The sequence below is a fragment of the Panthera leo genome, chromosome B1 (assembly GCF_018350215.1).
Source record: "Panthera leo isolate Ple1 chromosome B1, P.leo_Ple1_pat1.1, whole genome shotgun sequence".
Taxonomy (NCBI): Eukaryota; Metazoa; Chordata; class Mammalia; order Carnivora; family Felidae; genus Panthera; species Panthera leo.
Window position 1 is genome coordinate 81883608 of NC_056682.1, and position 21099 is coordinate 81904706.

Genomic DNA, 21099 nt, shown 5'->3' on the forward strand with positions numbered 1-21099 from the left:
ACGACCCGGTCTGACAGCTATCTGCTTAAGACATCCCTTCAACCTCATCCTGGGAATTTCCTTCATCTTCTCTTTTGGTAGATCCCTTGTTTCCTGCATCCCAGGTCTTCATCTTTTTGATTTACTTCGTTTTTCGGTGGAATGCATCCTCCACATGGGAGGTAAAATTGTTGAAACCTTGCATGACTGAAAAGTTTATTTTAATCTCACCCTTGAGGGATGATTTGGCTGGGTATGGAATTCTAGTTTGGAAATAATTTTTCATCAGAATTTTAAGCACATTCTCCATTGCCTCATAGTTTTCAGTGTAAAGGTTGAGAAATACAACACCACTTTTGATTCCTGATGCTTTGCATGTGATCGGTTCTTCTCTATAGAAGCTTTTATAATCTCCTTACCCTTCATGTTCAGAAATTTCATGCTGCTATGCCATGATTGTGTGTGTGTGTGTGTGTGTGTGTGTGTGTGTGTGTGTGTTTGGTGTGTGTGTTTTCTTTATTGTGCTGGGGGTTCAGTGGATTCCATCAGTAAGGAGGCACCTGTCCTTTAGTTCTGGGAGGTGCTCTTATATTCTTTCATATTTTTGCTCTCTGTTTGCTCTGTTCTTTCTGAATTCACACTTGTTAGCTCTTATACCTCCTGCATTGAGCCACTGATTTTCTATCTCTTTTGTTTTCTCGTTTTCCAAGCAGATCATTAAAATTTTTAAAAATTTTTGCTCCCATATATAACCCTAAGATATTCATGACCATATATATCCATGAGAGTTGACCCATTTTCAGTGACATACAATTAATACTTCTGTCATCTCTTGATCTTTGGAGTATGCTCAGAACCAGTTTCCTGTACAATGTAAATTTGTTTTTGCATTATTGCAGGTTATATGACTAAAATATAGGTGAGAGACCATGCAGGATAAGGCTGAAGAGGTAAGCAGGACCATATCATGCAGGATTGTGGATTTATTCCTATTAAAATGAGAAGCTAATGAAAGGTTTTTCAACTTTACATTTTTATCTAGTGACTCTGCTGCTAATCCAAGCTTAGATTGGAAGAAGACAAGTAGCTATGGCAAGATTAGTTAAGAGGCCACTAATAATAATCCTGGGTAGCAGATAATGTTGATTACCTTATGTAGCATTCTTCCTCCATCTTTATTCCCTGCCAACAGAGACCACTTTCCACAATAAAAATAGAAAATGCCCGAGTCTCCATTTCCAACTTCCCTTTCAGTTAATGCATAGACATGTGACGCAGACCTGGCCAATGAGAAATCTGATAGCTTCTGGAAAATATTTTTCTTCATAATTAAAAGAGGAGAAAGCCTTTTTGTATATTGTTGTGTGAGAGCGTGATGCTTGCAGCTGCTGCAGACAACATAGACACACAGCATGACAGAGCAGAAAGGTCTGGGTCTTTTTTTTTTTTTTAATTTAAAATTTTTATATTGAAACAATAAAGTCCATATATCATAAGTGAAAAGCTCACTGAATTTTCCCAAACTAAACAGACCTATATAACCAGCAACCAAATAAAAATCCAGAAACCCTCTTTATGTTTCCTTATGCTTCCTCAAAGCTAATCATTATTCTGACTTGTAACAATATGGATTACTCTCACCTGCGTTTTTAAAATCTTTTTGTTTTTATTTTGTGATGTTTTACTTTATAAAGATGGAATCATATTGTGCCTATACTTTTTTTTTTTTTTTTTTGAAGTAAGCTCTACTCCCAACATGGGGCTTGAACCCACAACCCTGAGATCAAGAGTGGCCTGCTCTTCAGACTGAGCCAGCCAGGTGCCCTGTGCCTGTACTTTTTTGCATCTGGCTCCTTTTACTCAACATGTTTGTGACAGTTATCTATGTAATTGGGTAGTTGTAGATTGTTCATTCTCGTTGACTGTAGAATATTCCATTTTGTGATTTATTCCAATTTTTTAATCTATTTGTCAATATGTATTTGGATACTCTGGCTATTAAAACTAGTACTCTTGTGAACATTTGAGTATACACTGTTGAACATGTGTTGGGTATATACTCTTTGTATATTGTGTGTATATCTATATCTCTATATCTATATCTATATCTATATCTATATATTATATATGTGTATATTGTATTCTCGAGATAGGTGTTCTTTGCTGGAGATAGGCATATTTTCCAGTCTGTGGCTTGTTTTTTTCACTTTCTTAATTGTGTCTTTTAATGAACAGAAGTTCTTAGTTTTAAGATAGCTGATCAATATTTATCGATGAGTACTTTTTGTGTCCTAAAAATTTTATCTACTCTAAGTTTACAAACATGTTTTATTTTCTTTAAAAAAAGCTTCTGACATTTTACCTTTAAATTTTTTTTTTTTTAACGTTTATTTATTTTTGAGACAGAGAGAGACAGAGCATGAACAGGGGAGGAGCAGAGAGAGAGGGAGACACAGAATCTGAAACAGGCTCCAGGCTCCGAGCTGTCAACACAGAGCCCGACGCGGGGCTCGAACTCACAGACCGTGAGATCATGACCTGAGCCAAAGTCGGACGCTTAACCTACCAAGCCACCCAGGCGCCCCTGACATTTTACCTTTGATATTTAGATCTAAATCCAACTGGAGCTCATTTTTGTTTATGGTGGGAATTGTGGGAGTCAAAATTATGTTTTTTCTCCCAAATGGAAGACCAGAATATCCAGCATCATTATTTGAAGAGACCGTCTTTCCTCTACTGCACCAGAGTGTCATCTCTGACATTAATCAAATGGCTGTAAATGTGTGGGTCTGCTTCTGAAGTCTCTTAGCTGTTCCATTAGTCTACTATATCTTTCCACTAATTACCTGCTCTTTTAGTTATACCTTTATGTTGACCTTGTATCCAATGACCTTGTTAAATTTTCTTATTAATTCTAATAGTTAATAGATTCTTTTGTATCTTCTAGATCTGCAGTCATATAATTTACAAATAATGTTATTTTTTTCTTCCTTTGGCATCCTTTTTATCCTGTCTCCTTCCTTCTACTTCTCTCTCCTCCATTTCTTTTCATTTTCCTTGCAATATTTCACTGCTTAAAACCTTCAGTACAATGTTAAATAGAAGTGGTGGCAATCTGGTTTTGTTTATAATCTCACTGAGAAAGTTTTCAAGATTTCACCATTGTATATGAATCCTGTAGGTTATTTGTTTGAAAGATGCTGTTTTTCATAATAAGGAAATTGCATTCTGTTCCTATTTGCTAAGGGTTTTTAAATTATAAATGGGTATTGAATTTTTGAAATGCTGTTTTTGCATCACCAAGATGATTGTATTATTTTTCTCCCTTCTTCTATTGGTGAAGTCAATTACATTAATTTTCAAATGATATTCTAACGTCGTATACCTGGAATAAACCCCATTTGCCTGTGATATATTATCCTTTATCTTTATCATTTGATTTGATTTACTAATATTTTGTTCTAAAATTTTTTATTTGTTGTCATGAGAAAGATTAGTCTGTAATTTTCTTTCTTAATGTCCTTACCAAGTTTTGGAACTAATCTTGTGGTGCCTTCATAGAAACAGTTAAAAGCGTTCTTCCTCTTTTTATTCTCTAAGGCTTTGTGCGAAATTGATACACTTTTCTCTTTGAATTTTTGGAAGAATTGACTGTCAAAATCATCTGGAACTGGAGTGTTGTGATAGATTTTAAATTATGAGGCAGTTTCCTTAACAGGCACAGTTCTAATCATATTTTCTATTTCTTCTTTTTTAGCTTTGATAATTTTTTTGAAGAATATGTCCATTTTATCTTTTCCTATAGATAATTTACTAATCAGTCTGATGAATTCTTGATTGCAGATATTTTATTTTCAGCTCTATAATTTATATTTAAAAATATATTCCAATACTCACATGAAATTATTTATCTTTTCATTTTCTATTTTCTGTCTTTTTTCTTCATGTTGGCCTCTTAATTTCTTAGGCATATTAATAGCAATTTTTCATTGATTGCTGGACATTGGGAGAAAATGTTTTTGCAGGTCTAGATTTATGCTATTCATACAGTCCCACTAGCTGCATGTGACTTTTAATTTTAAGCATTTGAAATGTGACTAATCCTAATTGAGGTATGCCGTAATTGTAAAATGCTGAATTTTTTGGTACAACAAAAAATAATGTAAAGTATCCCGTTAACAACTTTTTATATTTTTATATTGATCACATGGTGAAGTGTTATTTTGTATATACTAAATATAAAATTAATTTGACCTGTTTCTTTTGACTTTTGAAAATGTAATTATTAGGAAATTTTAAATTGTGTACATGGGTCACATTTGTGGCTGCACTATTTTTCTGCTGGACAGTGCTGCTCTCTATTTTCTCTCTTCAGGGAGAGTTCGCTTTTTCCTGGGCTAGAGCAGTAGACTGGGTAGCTTCATTCCTGTCAGTCTCCAAGTTGAGTTGGGGCTGTGTTGTAGTTTTGGTAACGTTCTGTCTACCTCTATTCTTTAATATTCCTACATCACAGATGTTCAGGGCTTTCTTTGAGGAGCCTGATGTATTCACTGGGTTCCTTCCCCTTGGCACGTTCTAGACTCTAGTACTTGTTTCCTTGGCCCTGAGAGATTACCAGAAACTCTGTTCTGCTCTCAGAGACCACTTGCTTATCCCTTCAGCCTCCCATTTCAGGCAGTTTCACAGTGTGGCAAATATTTTGAGGGGAAAGATGTGTGCTTGAAGCTTTTGAAGTCTCTAATTTTGTCTTTTCTGAAACACTTCTAGTAATAACCCCGCATGTTTCTCTGGCTTCAAGAAGCAACTCTCTGCCTGGGCAAGACCACAATTCTCAGCATCTTGTCTCATCCCAGAATCAATAAATGCCCCACCCCCTGCCCATGATTGAAGTAGGTGAAGACCAGTAACCTCTCTGAGATTCTCTCTTCCCCAACATCCTGGCCCCCTCTAGTTCTTCTTGCTTAGCAGCTCTCTGATAACTCTATAATGATGGTTGTATTTTACCTGCAGTTATTTTCAGCAGGAACATTGGTCTACCACAAACTATTCCATTCTCTTCTGTTTAAAGGAGACACGTTTAAAGTCTAGACCTTTCTTATGTGGCTTTTGTGGTAGAATCTTTCTATCTTGCCTTGCCTTCCTAGGTCCCTTGCTGGTCCCTTCAGAAGTTGTCTCTTACAAAGGAGATAAAAAATTTTAAGTCATTAGCATACGGCCACTTGAGGTATCTGAAGTCATGGGTCTGGACAAGATTATGTAAGACAATTGTGTAAATTAAACTGTGTTGTGAGACTGGTTTTAGGACAGCACTCTGAGGAATACAACACTTAAGGAACAGCCAAGGAGTTTCCAGAAAGACAAAGAAAAGAAGAGAAAGGTAGGAAGAATATCTGAAGAAGGTGAAATCACAGAGGCCATGAGAACATTTCAATTAAGATTTTGCCTCTGGTTATGTAGAAAGGATAAGAAGTTTCAAACTAAAGTGTCCTATGGATTGAGCAATAATGACAGTTCTATTGTTATATTACAACATTCCTATGAGGAAAGCTTAAAAAGTATACAGAAGTAAAATTATCCTCCTTTTATTTTTGATCTACAAAAATAACAATTCCGGGGTGCCTGGGTGGCTCAGTTGGTTAAGCATCCGACTCTTGATTTTGGCTCAGGTCATGATCTCACGATTCATGAGATTGAGCAGCACAGTGCCTGCTTGGCATTCTCTCTCTCCCCCTCTTTCTCTGCCCCTCCTCTCTCTCTCTCTCTCTCTCTCTCTCTCTCTCTCTCTCTCTCTCTCAAAAATAAACATTTTTTAAAATGACAATTTCACATGATTCAACACTTGGGGAAGTAAACATTTAGCACAGATAAGTAATTTGCCTAAACTCAAGATTAGAAGTGAAATTCGGATCTTGGTCTTATTTTGACATCTGGTCTGATGTTGTTTCCACTATACTATATATGTTTACCTATTCCTATCATTTCCTGATTATTCATTAGCTAAGACTTTTAGCCCTCCTTTACAACTAAAACATAAACTAAAACTAAAGCATAATTTTCGTGTATGTGCATGTATTTATATTTACGAGATTTCTTTTTAAATGATAGTTAAGTCTGGTTAACTTGGCTTTCCAAGTTTTGTTGTTGTCAAAAGTTTTTCCGCAGTTTCTTCTTAACATTTCTTTCCCACTTTAGGTTTTTGATGAAATTATTGTTCTTAATTGACATTAATTTCAAATTTATTCAAAATTGTTTGTGTAGATTAGTAGGACACTCTACTGGTTCTTTTGTTTTTGTTAGACCTCTTTAAAAAAAAAAAAACTAGGACACTTTAAGACCATTTAAGCTATGTAATTGTAACTTTCTAGGAACAATTTTTGGAATAAATGTTTCTGTATAGAAACTTTTTCTCACTATCCAAAATGAATGTCTTGACCATCTGTGACAAGTTGACTGGTTTTGACCTCAAAGTCACCTTCTTACGTAGTTGCCTTCCTCACTAGGGCAAAAGAGCTTGCTTTCCATACTGAGCTATTTGAGTCGGATTCCCTCTAACTTGTTAAGCTGCTTTTGTGGTATTCTTAACTTTTAGCACATTTGGAACTTCTGAAGTTTCTTTTGGATCATATTAGACTTTTTTTTTTTTCTCTACAAGTAGGTCATCATTGCTGTCAACTGGTTCTATTCCTTCTTAAGTGAAAGGATAGTTAAAATTCCAGAATCTGTTGCTTTGTGTTGACAGTTCTCATTGAGATTCTATAGAATTTTATCAAGTCACAGCTATGGTTAATGAAGGAGGAAAAGATAGAGTGGAGAGTAGAGGACAATTTTATTGAGACAACTATTAAGTAGTTATTCCTTATTCATTAATTTTTCCAGGGATATGTGATTAGCAACAGCAAAAGACATATAAACAACTTTGTACTTAATATTTTACATGGTTTTTATTGATGAATCACTTCTTTTTTTTTTTTTATGTAAGTTTTGTTTATGGTGGAGTTAATCAGTGTATCCTTGGAGGGGTACACCTGCTCTTAAATCATAGCCAGAGTAGAGGTAACGACTAAGAGGCTGGTGTAGGAAGCAGAATCCCAGAGCCAGGCTGAAAGATAATTTCATAGAGAAACTCTAATGGATTCTATTTACCTGTAGTTTTTACCATTGTAGTCTTTGCAGCACAGCAGCTGATATTAAAGAAGGAATATTAAGGAAATGTGGTAGCTCCTATTCAGAAATGACTTAATAGGCTTTGGTCTGGCAGTGGTGCTGATGTTGTGGTCCATTACATTGCTTCTCCTGCCACTAGGTGGAATACCTACTATGTAGGTTGCCTCTAAAACACATATTTTATAAGAAGCTGATTAAATTGGACAAACAAGATTATGGTCAAATAATGAAATATTGAAGAAATGTTTATTCCAAATTAACACTGGGAATTGTCACAGTTTGTTATATCTTTTTGGGTTAGTTACAAATATTTGTAAAACCCTCGACCTTTTTAAACATGGAATTTTCACTAGTCTCATATACACTTTTCAGTATTCATTATTCATCTGATGCCCTTATGTATTACTTTTCTACTTCTGTGTAACATATTACCACAAATGTAGTGGTTTAAAACAACACATGTTTATTATCTCACAGTTTCTGTGAGTCAAGAGTCTTAGCTGCATCCTCCGCCCAGGATCTTAGAAGGCTGCAGTCAAGATGTTCCAGATGTGGTCTCATCACGGGCTTGTCTTGGAAAGCATCTAAGTACAAGTTCACTCAGGTAGATGTGTTTTTAAGCACATAATTTCAAGTATTTTATTTAGCTTAACATTAATAAAGCTTGACTTTATTCATCTTTAAATTTATGTATCTTTACCAAGTTACCACTCATTTTCTCTGTAATATATTAACATTCTCTTAGTATCTTTATAAACCATGTTCCATATTTTGTGTACAAAACTATTTTTAAACTACAATACTATTATAAAGCTTTAAAATTAACCTTAAAACTTTAAATACAAATAGATCTTGTGGTTGGGATCATTAAGTAAAGTCATTAGATAAAATCCAAAATACAATAATAAACTGTATGAAAGAACTCTTCTGAGAGGGTCCCTGGCGACTTTGACCAGATTGGTCAAAGATTGGTTTCAGTGGAACCACTGAAATGATTCCAATGATTCCAGTCATTCAGATTGGAATGCGATAAAGATAACTAGCAGGTAAAACAAAAACAAAAACAGAACTTTAAAGGAATTTTGCAGTAAAAGGGAATTAGGGCAGCAAGTGGAGGAAGATAGGATTAAGAAAGGTCTGTTTTATTTTTAATTTTTAAAATGACAAATACTGTGGCATGTTCGAATGCTGGTGACAGTGATCCAGTAGAGAAGAGAAAATGATTTGGAGAGACAATGTTTATGATGGGAGCAGAGTCTTTGGTTGGAAAAGAAGAAATGGGATCTGAGACAGACAGAAGAACCAGCCTCAGAAAAGTTTTTTTTTTACTGTATAACAGCTGATGGGAAGAAAGGTTTTTGTTTTCTTTTCTGATTGCCTCTGTCTTCTTAGTGAAATAAGATAATAGCTCAGAGAGAGATTAGAGTAGGTGTTAGGATTTGAGGAGAAGCCTAGAAACAGCTATCCCAGAGACAGTGAAAGCAAATTTTCTAAAAGGATATAGTAGGAATTATGCATGGTGCTAAATATACACTTGAATATATACTTGTCATCTTGAATTTAAAGTGAGAACTGGGGCACCTGGGTGGCTCAAGCCCCACAGTGGGAACTGTGCTGACAGCTCAGAGCCTGGAGCCTGCTTCAGATTCTGTGCTCCCTCACTCTCTGCCCCTCCCCCACTTGCCCTCTGTCTCTCAAAAATAAACAAATATTAATAAATTAAAAATAAAGTGAGAACCAGTTAGCATTGTTTGTTTGTTTTTCTTCAAATTGGCATAGAATAAGCAGAGAGTTGGGTTTAACCAGGATTGTTATTTTCCTTAAAAAAAAAAAAAAAAAACAATGAGAGAGGGGCATTGAATCTTAAGTGTGTAAAGAGATTGATTATTATAATGAACTATGGGATGTCATTGAGATAAAGTAGGAACTAAGATTGAATGATTAGTGAGTAGTAAAACAATAGATAGCATCAATTGTCTACCTCTTTCACTAGGGTTAATACTATTGCCATGGGGTCATTAGAGAAAGCCAGTATCTTAGGAGCCTGTAGAGATGGGGATATTTTAAGTCAACATTCAGCTATATTGCAGCTACCACTCATGATCAAGTACAGAATATGACTGTGGGAGGCACAACTAAGGTAGATATCAAAATTATTGCAAGTGAACAAATTCAGGAAAGAAGAATCCAAATTGTTAAATGGATTGTCTCTATGGATGTTGAAATCAGCAAGAAGGGTGAGTCTATTCGTGGAGGAAAAGAGTACTGTCAATGAGATATTAAGATCAGGTGTTGAAACTTTCAGACATTTTTCCTCCTACCATCAAATGAAAAATAGCTTTTAAAATAAGATAAATACATGTTTATTGAGAAAAACATGCATAATACATAAAGTTAGAATAAAATGAAAATGATCCATATTCTCACCATTACAGATATTGTCTATATTTTGGTGAATATCCTTAGACTTTTCTCTATCCCTACAAAAATAATCTTTAAAAAAATATATATATAAGAATGCAACCGATTTTTGTGCATTGATTTTATATCCTGCAACTTTGCTGAACTCATGAATCAGTTCTAGCAGTTTTTTGGTGGAATCTTTTGGGGTTTCCACATAGATTGTCATGTCATCTGTGAAGAGTAGAAGTTTGACCTCCTGGCCAATTTGGATGCCTTTTCTTTGTGTTGTCTGGTTGCAGAGGCTAAGACTTCCAATACTGTGTTGAATAACAGTGGCAAGAGTGGACATCCCTGTTTTGTTCCTGACCTTAGGGGGAAAGCTCTCATTTTTTCCCCAGTGAGGATGATATTAGTGTTGGGGTGCTCATATATGGCTTTTATGATCTCGAGGTATGATCCTTCTATCCCTACTTTCTTGAGGGTTTTTATCAAGAAATGTTGCTATATTTTGTCAAATGCTTTCTCTGCATCTGTTGAGTGGATCATATGGTTCTTGTCCTTTTTTTTTTTCTTTTTTTAACTTCATTTTTTATTCTTTAAAATTTACATCCAAATTAGCATGTAGTGAAGCAATGATTTCAGGAGTAGATTCCTTAATGCCCCTTACCCATTTAACCCATTCCCCCTCCCACAACCCCTCCAGCAACCCTCAGTTTGTTCTCCATATTTATGAGGCTCTTCTGTTTTGTCCCCCTCCCTGTTTTTATATTCTTTTTGTTTCCCTTCCCTTATGTTCATCTGTTTTGTCTCTTAAAGTCCTCATATGAGTGAAGTCATATGATATTTGTCTTCTCTGACTGACTAATTTCACTTAGCATAATACCCTCCAGTTCCATCCACGTAGTTGCAAATGGCAAGATTTCATTCTTTTTTATTGCTGAGTAATACTCCATCGTGTATGTGTATATATATATATATATGTATATACATATATATATACACATATACATATATATACGTATATATACGTATATATACGTATATATACATACGTACATACGTATATATACGTATATATACGTATATATACATACATATATATATACACATATATACGTATATATACATATATATATATATATATATATATATATATATATATATATATATACACACACCCACCTTCTTTATCCATTCATCCATTGATGGACATTTGGGCTCTTTCCATGCTTTGGCTATTGTAGCCTTGATTTCTCTTTCTGTTGCTTCATTGTTGGTGTATAGGAATGCAGCCGATTTCTGTGCATTGATTTTATATCCTGCAACTTTGCTGAACTCATGAATCAGTCTAGCAGTTTTTGGTGGAATCTTTTGGGGTTTCCATATACAGTATCATGTCATCTGCAAAGAGTGAAAGTTTGACCTCCTCCTGGCCTTTTATTTCTTTGTGTTGTCTGGTTGCAGAGGCTAAGACTTCCAATACTATGTTGAATAACAGTGGCGAGAGTGGACATCCCTGTCTTGTTCCTGACCTTAGGGGGAAAGCTCTCAGTTTTTGCCCATTAAGGATAATATTAGCGTTGGGTCATTCATCTATGGCTTTTATGATCTCAAGGTATAATCCTTCTATCCCTACTTTCTTGAGGGTTTTTATCAAGAAAGGTTGCTGTATTTTGTCAAATACTTTCTCTGCATCTATTGAGAGGACCATATGGTTCTTGTCCTTTCTTTTATTGATGTGATGAATCACGTTAATTGTTTTGTGGATATTGAACCAGCCCTGCATCCCAGGTATAAATCCTACTTGGTCGTGGTGAATAATTTTTTTTAATGTATAGTTGGATCCGGTTGGCTAATATCTTGTTGAGGATTTTTGCATCCATGTTCATCAGGGAAATTGGTCTATAGTTCTCCTTTTTAGTGGGGTCTCTGTCTGGTTTTGGAATCACGGTAATGCTGGCTTCATAGAAACAGTTTGGAAGTTTTCCTTCCGTTTATATTTTTTGGAACTGCTTTTAAGAGAATAGGTGTTAACTCTTCCTTAAATGTTTGGTAGAATTCCCCTGCAAAGCCATCTGGCCCCGGACTCTTGTTTTTGTGGGAGATTTTTGATTACTAATTTGATTTCCTTACTGGTTACTGATCTGTTCAAATTTTCTATTTCTTCCTGTTTCAGTTTTGGTAGTGTATATGTTTCTAGGAATTTGTCCATTTCTTCCAGATTGCCCATTTTATTGGCATATAATTGCTCATAATAGTTTCTCTTATTATTTTTATTTCTGTTGTGTTGGTTGTGATCTCTCCTCTTTCATTCTTGATTTTACTTATTTGGGTCCTTTCCTTTTTCTTCTTGATCAAACTGGCTAGTGGTTTATCAATTTTGGTTAATTCTTCCAAAGAACCACCTTCTGGTTTCATTGATCTGTTCTACTGTTTTTTTTGGTTTCGATAGCATTAGTTTCTGCTCTAATCTTTATTATTTCCTGTCTTCTGCTGGTTTTGGGTTTTGTTTGCTGTTCTTTTTCCAGCTCCTTAAGGTGTAAGGTTAGGTTTTATATCTGAGGTCTTTCTTCCTTCTTTAGGAAGGCCTGGATTGCTATATACTCTTATGTGTATATGCTATATACTCTTATGACCACCTTTGCTGCGTCCCAGAGGTTTTGGGTTATGGTGCTATCATTTTCATTGACTTCCATCTACTTTTTTATTTCATCTTTAACTGCTTGGTTAGCGCATTCATTCCTTAGTAGGATGTTCGTCAGTCTCCAAGTATTTGTTACCTTTCCAAATTTTTTCTTGTGGTTGATTTCAAGTTTCATAGCATTGTGGTCTGAAAATATGCACGGTATGATCTCGATCTTTTTGTACTTACGTAGGGTTGATTTGTGTCCCAGTATATGGTCTATTCTGGAGAACGTTCCATGTGCACTGGAGAAGAATGTATATTCTGCTGCTTTTGGATGAAATGTTCTGAATATATCTGTTAAGTCCATCTGGTCCAATGTGTCATTCAAAGCCATTGTTTCCTTGTTGAGTTTTTGATTAGATAATCTGTCCATTGCTGTGAGTGGGGTGTTGTCTCCTACTATTATGGTATTACTGTCGATGAGTTTCTTTATGTTTGTGATTAATTGATTTATATATTTGGGTGCTCTCACATTTGACGCATAAATGTTTACAATTGTTAGTCTTCTTGGTCTATAGACCCCTTGATTATGATATAATGTCCTTCTGCATCTCTTAATACAGTCTTTATTTTAAAGTCTAGATTGTCTGATGTAAGTATGGCTACTCCGGCTTTCTTTTGTTGACCATTAACATGATAGATGGTTCTCCATCCCCTTATTTTCAATCTGTAGGTGTCTTTAGGTCTAAAATGGGTCTCTTGTAAACAACCTATAGATGGATCTTGTTTTCTTATCCATTCTGTTACCCTATGTCTTTTGATTGGAGCATTGAGTCCATTGACGTTTAGTGTGAGTACTGAAAGATATGAATTTATTGCCATTATGATGCTTGTAGAGTTGGAGTTTCTGGTGGTGTTCCCTGGTCCTTTCTAATCTTTTGTTGCTTTTGGTGTGTGTGTGTGTGTATATATATAATTTTTTTTTCCATCTTTTCTTCCCTCAGAGAGTCTCCCTTAAAATTTCTTGCAGGGCTGGTTTAGTGGTCACAAACTCCTTTAATTTTTGTTTGTCTGGGAAACTTTTTATCTCTCCTTCTATTTTGAATTAAGCCTTGCTGGATAAAGAATTCTTAGCTGCATATTTTTCTGATTCAGCACATTGAATATATCCTGCCACTCCTTTCTGGCCTGCCAAGTTTCTGTGGATAGGTCTGCTGCAAACCTGATCTGTCTTCCCTTGTAGGTTAGGGACTTTTTTTTTCCCTTGCTGCTTTCATGATTGTTTTCTTCCCTGAGTATTTTGTGAATTTGACTATGATATGCCTTGTTTTTGGTTGGTTTTTGTTGAATCTAATGGGAGTCCTCTGTGCTTCCTGGATTTTGATGTCTGTGTCTTTCCCCAGGTTAGGAAACTTTTCTGCTCTGATTTGCTCACATAACCCTTCTACCCCTATTTCTCTCTTTTCCTCCTCTGGAACCCCGTATGATTCTGAAGTTGTTCCTTTTTAATGAGTCGCTGATTTCTCTAATTCTTAAATCGTGCTCTTTTGCCTTAATCTCCCTCTTTTTTTCTGCTTCGTTATTCTCTATAAGTTAGTCCTCTATATCGCTGATTCTCTGTTCTACCTCGTCCATCCTTGCCACCACTGCATCCATCCGTGATTGCAGCTCAGTTATAGCATTTTTAATTTCATTCTGGCTATTTTTTACTTCTTTTATCTCTGCAGAAAGGGATTCTAATCTATTTTCGACTCCAGCTAGTATTCTTATTATCATGATTCTAAATTCTTGTTCAGACATCTTGCTTGTATCTGTGTTGATTACGTCCCTGACTGTTGTTTGTTCCTCCTGTCTCTTTTGAGGTGAATTCCTTCATTTTGTCATTTTGAAGGGAGAAAATGAATTAATGAGGTAGAAAAATTGAAATTAAAAAAATTAAAATTAAAAAAATATTAAGATTAAAACTTACACACACAAACAAATTGAATAGATGATGCTAGATCCTAGGTGTGTTTTGGTTGGGTGTTGAAAGTGGTTTGACAGATTAGAGAAATGAAAAAAAAAAAAAAAGGAAATCATTTGAGAATTTCAAAAAATGAATACACTAAAGTAGACTAAAATGAGATGATGTGGGTAAAATAGAATTGGATAAAATATACACAAAAGTAGAGAATATAGTAGAAAAAAATTAAAGAAAAATATTTTTAAAAAAATTAAAAAGAAATATGAATTTTTTCATTTTCTGTATTTAAGAAAAAAGTAAAGAAACAAAAAAGAGAAAACAGATAAAAAAAGAAAACAAATCGTTTGAAAATTTGAAAAAATGAATACACTGTAGTAGACTGAAATAAAATGATGGGAGTAAGATAGAATTTGAAAAAATTTACATGAAAGCAAAAATATACTAATAAAAATTAAATAAAAATATTTTTAAGAGAAATTGAAAGTAAAAATGAAGTTTTTCTCTTTCTACATTCAAGAAAAAGAGAAAAAAGAAAAAAAAAAAGGAAATTGAAAATTTGAAAAGGTGAGTACACTGAAGTAGACTAAAATAAAATGATGGAAGTAAAGTAGAATTTGAAAAAATTTACACAAAAGTAAAAAATATAAAATAAAAATTAAAGACCTATTTTTAATAAAAATTGAAAATAAAATGAGTTTTTTCTCTTTCTGTATTGAAGAAAAAGAATTGTAAAACAGAAAAAGGAAAAAGAGAAAAAAAAAAGAATTGAATACATGAACCTGCTAACAGATTGAAGTAGGACTGAAATTGCTTCGTTTTCCCCTAGAGGTCAGTCCATGTACCTCTTTATAGTCCATAAATTAAGCCAGTGGTGAGGTTTGTGTCCTTGAAGAGAGAAGTTGGCCCAGTTGGGCAGGGCTCAATGTAACAACTCCACTCTCCACTAGATGGCGCTGCTAGCTTACTGGTGTAGATTGTTGCAGTGCTCGTAGGTGCATGTGCACATGTGCGGGAGTGGTGAAAATGTCGCTACCCAGCTACCCAGTCTGTTCTCCCAGATCAGCAGTTGCGCACAGGTCCTCCTGAAGGTCCTCTTCAGCTCTCATCCACTCCCTACTTTTCCACTCTCAGTGACCAGGCCCCAGGCAGTACCTCTCTCCCAAGTTTTGTCTCAGATGCGGCTGTTTCCCTGGCCCCTTACTCCAAAAGACTGCGGCTTTGACCCTTTCCGCCCCTCTGTGGGAGGGTCTTGCTGAGCAATGGCTGAATGAGCAATGGCCTAATGTCATCAGCACCCTGGAACGTCCACTGGACCCTGCTGTTGCCGGTGCCCCGAGACTGCGGCCAGGTGCCAGCCCGCCCCCAAAAAAAGGTTGCGAGACAGCGTAGCATCAGCGTTTCAGGGATTATGGAAAATCGCAACACACATCTGGCAACAGGCTTCACCCTCAACGGCCTTGCCCCAGCACCAGCGAATGTGGCTGCCATCAGGTGTCTGCTAGGACCAGGTGGCTTTAACAGTCTCTACCAAATGTCCTTCCAGCAGTGGAACCACTTTTCTCCGTGTGGCCCGAGAACCTCCTGAACCCCACTCTGCTCCTGGGGATTTGCCCTTCCCACCAGAGCATCGCCAGGTATCGAGCTGCGTAGTTGCAGACTTTGCGCTCCCCTTGTTTACAGTCTCAATGGAATTTAAACCCTCTCCTTTCTCCTTTCACCCTTTTTAGTTTAGTCCCTGCGGCTGTTTCCAATTTTCCACTTTCTCTCCAGCTACTTTTGGGGAGGGGTGCTTTTCCCATATGCTCCCCCCTCCCCAGTCTCCATCCTCTCCTCGTCTGCAAAAGGGGTTCCTTACCTTTCACAGCTTCTTGCTCCCCAAGTTCAGCTCTTTGTGTCGTGTACCTGCTGAATTCTGTGGTTCAGGTTGTGCAGATTGTTGTGTTAATCTTCCGATCAGTTTTCTAGGTGTGTAGGATGGTTGGTCTGGCTGTATTTCATGGGCGCAGGACACACAAAAAGCTTCCATGCTGTTCCGCCATCTTGGCTCCTCCCTTGTCCTTTCTTTTATTGATGTGATGAAACACATTTATTGTTTTGCAGATATTGAACCAGCCCTGCATCCCAGGTATAAATCCTACTTTGTCGTGGTGAATAATTTTTTTAATATATTGTTGGATCCGGTTGGCTAATATCTTGTTGAGGATTTTTGCATCCATGTTCATCAGGGAAATTGGTCTATAGTTCTCCTTTTTAGTGGGGTCTCTGTCTGGTTTTGGAATCACGGTAATGCTGGCTTCATAGAAACAGTTTGGAAGTTTTCCTTCCGTTTATATTTTTTGGAACTGCTTTTAAGAGAATAGGTGTTAACTCTTCCTTAAATGTTTGGTAGAATTCCCCTGCAAAGCCATCTGGCCCCGGACTCTTGTTTTTGTGGGAGATTTTTGATTACTAATTTGATTTCCTTACTGGTTATTGGTCTGTTCAAATTTTCTATTCTTTCTGTTTCAGTTTTGGTAGTGTATATGTTTCTAGGAATTTGTCCATTTCTTCCAGATTGCCCATTTTATTGGCATATAATTGCTCATAATAGTCTCTTATTATTATTTTTATTTCTGTTGTGTTGGTTGTGATCTCTCCTCTTTCATTCTTGATTTTATACACCAATGAAGCAACAGAAAGAAAAATCAAGGAATTTATCCCATTTACAATTACACCAAAACCCATAAAATACCTAGGAATAAATCTAACCAAAGAGGTGGAAAATCTATACACTGAGAACTATAGAAAGCTTATGAAAGAAATTGAAGAAGACACCAAAAAATGGAAAAAGATTCCATGCTCCTGGTTAGGAAGAACAAATATTGTTAAAATGTCGATAATACTCAAAGCAATCTACATATTCGATGCAACCTCTATCAAAATAACACCAGCATTCTTCACAGAGCTAGAACAAACAATCCTAAAATTTGTATGGAACCAGAAAAGACCCTGAATAGCCAAAGCAATCTTGAAAAAGAAAACCAAAGCAGGAGGCATCACAATCCCGGACTTCAATTTTATTACAAAGCTGTAATCATCAAGACAGTATGGTACTGGCACAAGAACAGACACTCAGATCAATGGAATAGAATAGAGAACCCGAAATGGACCACAAACATATAGCCAACTAATCTTTGACAAAGCAGGACAGAATATCCAATAGAATAAAGACCGTCTCTTCAGCAAGTGGTGCTGGGAAAACTGGACAGTGACATGCAGAAAAATGAGCCAGGACCACTTTCTTACACTATACACAAAAATATACTCAACATGGATGAAAGACCTCCATGTAAGACAGGAAGCCATCAAAATCCTTGAGGAGAAAGCAGGCAAAAACCTCTTTGATCTTGGCCGCAGCAACTTCTTACTCAACATGTCTCCGGAGGCAAGTGAAACAAAAGCAAAAATGAACTACTGAGACCTCATCAAAATAAAAAGCTTCTGCACAACGAAGGAAACCATCAGCAAAACTAAAAGGCAACTGACAAAATGGGAGAATATTTGCAAACGATATATCAGATAAAGGGTTAGTATCCAAAATCTATAAAGAACTTACCAAACTCAACACCCAAAAAACAAATAATCCAGTGAAGAAATGGGCAAAAGACATGAATAGACACTTCTCCAAAGAAGACATCCAGATGGCCAACTGACACATGAAAAAATGCTCAACATCACTCATTATCAGGGAAATATGACTTCACTCATGAGGACTTGAAGACACAGAACAGATGAACATAAGGAAAGGGAAGCAAAAATAATATAAAAACAGGGAGGGGGACAAAACATAAGAGACTCTTAAATCTGGAGCACAAACTGAGGGTTGCTGGAGGGGTTGTGGGATGGGGGATTGGGTAAGTGGGTAGGGGGCATTAGGGAAGCTACTCCTGAAATTATTGTTGCACTAATTGCTAATTTGGATGTAAATTAAAAAAATAAAATAAAATAAATATGTATATATGTATGTATATATATGTGTATATATAATCATATAATCCATTGTTTAGTATTTTGCTTTTTAAAATTAACCAGAGATGGCTTCAAATTACTGCGAATATGTAAAGAGATACATCATTTTTACTTGCTATAGGATATTCCAGGATATGGATGGACCATTATTTATTTAACCACTCTGTGCTTTCCTATTGCTGTGTAACAAATTACCCAAAACAAGAGTAATCATTTATTATCTCTCATGATTTCTGTTCAGGAGTTTGGAAAAAGCTTGGTTGGCCATTTCTGTCTTGGAGTCTCTCATGCAGTTACAGTCCTATGTCAGGTAGGCTGACTGAGCCTGGAGAATCCACTTCTAAGGTGTTTCACTCATGGCCAGCAGGGTGGTGCTAACTGGTGGCTGGGGGCCTAGGTTTCTCTCCACATGGACCTCTTTGTGGGGTTCTTGAGTGTCGTCATGTCATGGTAGGTGATTTCTCCCAGAAGGAGTGATACAAAAGATCCAGGAAGAAGCTACAATGCCTTTTATGATTTATCTGCAAAGTCACACATTGTCACTTGTAACATACTCTGTTGGTTACACAAAACCAACCCTAAGCCATTGTAGGAGGAGGTTATTTAAGAGTGTCTTCAGGGTCTTCTTGGGGGCTGGATACCACCGCCACTCTTCTATTGGTAGTCATTTAACTTATTTTCAGTTATGAATATTATTATATATATGTATAATCCTTGTGCCCTTTTCTTTAGTATTTCTCTATAGTTCAGAAGTGAAGTTGTTTTGTTAAAGAATAGTTACATTTAAAATTTTGATAGGTATTGCCACATTACTCTTCAGAAAGGTTATACCTATATAATTTCCATATCAGTCCATGAGAGTACATTTCCCTTATTCTCATCAATAATTCGTGTTCTTAATTATTTTAATCTCTGCCAATGTGATAGATGCTTTATATATATGCATATACATATATGTGTATTTATATATATATACATATATATGTTTTATATGTATATATGCACATATATGTATTTATATGTATATATACATATATGTATATATTTATTAGTGAGATTGAACAATTTCCTGTGTTTGTTGGCCCATTGCATTTGTGTGTGTGTGTGTGTGTGTGTGTGTGTGTGTGTGTGTGTGTTTAGTCTGTACAGGTGTATGTCCATTTTTTAAATTTGTGTTGGTTTTTTTCCTTAAGATTACTTTTTTTAAAAATATTTATTTTTGAGCAAGAGAGAGAGATTGCGAGCAGGGGAGGGGAATGGAGAGGGAGACAGAATTCCAAGCAGGCTCTGCTCTGTCAGCACAGAGCCCAACACGGGGCTCGATCCCACAAACTGTGAGACCATGGCCTGAGCTGAAATCAAGAGTCAGACGCTTAACTGACTGAGCCACCCAGGCACCCCAGAAATTCTATTTTTAATTCTATTATTGTTACCTTTTATAATTCCCTTTAGGTCATATGTGTATATGTTTATTTACGTGTAGGATGTAAAGGAAATTGCATTATGATAAGGAGATTAGTGGCGAATTTTCTCCTGCCATATTTCATCTCATTTAATTCATGTCTTATTTATATAATATAGGATTTCAGATAAAAAAATTACTACCAGATTATTATCTTTACATTATGTAAAACACATTATGTATTTAAAAGCACAATTTTTGGAATCACACTGCCTGTTTCATTCACCGCTTTGCCACTTACCAGCTGTGTGACCTCATCAAAACTAGTTAACACTTTCTGTGACTCAGTTGTTTTATTTGTGAAATCAGAATAATAATAATATCTGCCACATTGCTAGCGTTAAATAAATTAATATACTTAATGTACTTAGGGTATTACCTGGCACATAATATGTGCTAGGTAAGAAGTTGCTGCTGTTATTATCATGAGCATTCTTTTTGAGGAATTATTATTGACATTTACGTTTTATTTTATGAGCATTTGATTTATTCTTTTTGACTTTTTTTGTCTGTTTCTTCCTCACTACTAGCATTTTTATTATGACTTCTTGAAGTCTTATGTTTAAATCCTATCTCTTTGTATTTCTCTGAGTAGTTTTTTTTCAGGTGTGATCTGTCTTATTTGCCACTGTTTTGTTTTGTTTTTTCAGTCCCTAGAACATTGCTTGCCATGTAATATTTGCTCAGTAACATTCGATGAGCGTGGAGCCCTGGCATATCTGTTAAGCTCTGGTGAGAGGGTGCACTAGAGGGAGACTGCATGGCAGGAAGAGGAAAAAGAGACTTGCTCCCTTTTGTGTCCTGTTTGTTTTCCATCATCCTAGTAGTGTTTCTTCACAGCAGCATTTCCTCCCCATAGCTATACCTGATTCCAGTTTGCAGTTTTTCTGACACTCACAGCACCAGCCCAATGAACCCCATGTCAGAAATGTCAGCACCACAAGGCAGTCAGCTCCCACTCCTCAAGAGTTCCCTACGTCAGCCCCATAGGGCTCTTCCTCCAGGGGCACAAACACCAGCCAAACAGCTCCCTCCTCAGGGATCTGAGTTTCAAATCCACAGGACTCCTTTTCTGAACTTCCCCATTTTGATAATCTCAGTCTCTTTTCTTTTCTTCCCCCAACCTTAGAATTTAACTTCTTGTACTTGTTCCCTCCATGATACCTTCGTTCTCTTGGCCTCTTCACTTCTCTAGTTAACAACTTGGCCTCTTCACTTCTCTAGTTAACAACTTGATTCCTACTTAGTGAATTCTCTCTTAAAATAACTTGTATGCCCCCTGACTCCAGGCTGAATCAGGGGGCATACAAGTTATTTTCTATTTTATGAAGTTATATTACCTTTCTGAGGGTAAATTCCATCAGTAACTACTCCCTATGTCAGGGGTCAGCAAACTGTAATCCAGGGCCAACTCTGGCCAGTGGCTTGTTTTTGTAAATAAAGTTCTGTTGGAACATAGGCACACTCATTCACTTTCATAATACCTGTAACTGT

General features: G+C 36.2%; 1 protein-coding gene across 4 annotated transcripts in view; it reads left to right on the plus strand.

Moving 5' to 3' along the window:
* ANAPC10 (anaphase promoting complex subunit 10) overlaps positions 1-21099 on the plus strand; it is a 112522-nt gene that overhangs the window by 87676 nt on the left and 3747 nt on the right. The window contains exons 1-3 of one of the 4 annotated variants that reach the window (XM_042935399.1): positions 6969-7298; positions 7621-7747; positions 18385-18453. The exons of 1 other annotated variant lie outside the window; for it this stretch is intronic. In XM_042935399.1, coding sequence (XP_042791333.1) covers positions 7246-7298; positions 7621-7747; positions 18385-18453 — 249 coding nt within the window. In that variant the 5' untranslated portion in view covers positions 6969-7245. Of the gene's footprint in view, positions 1-6968; positions 7299-7620; positions 7748-18384; positions 18454-21099 lie in introns of those variants that run through there. 2 more of the 4 variants (XM_042935402.1, XM_042935401.1) reach the window with 2 other exon arrangements.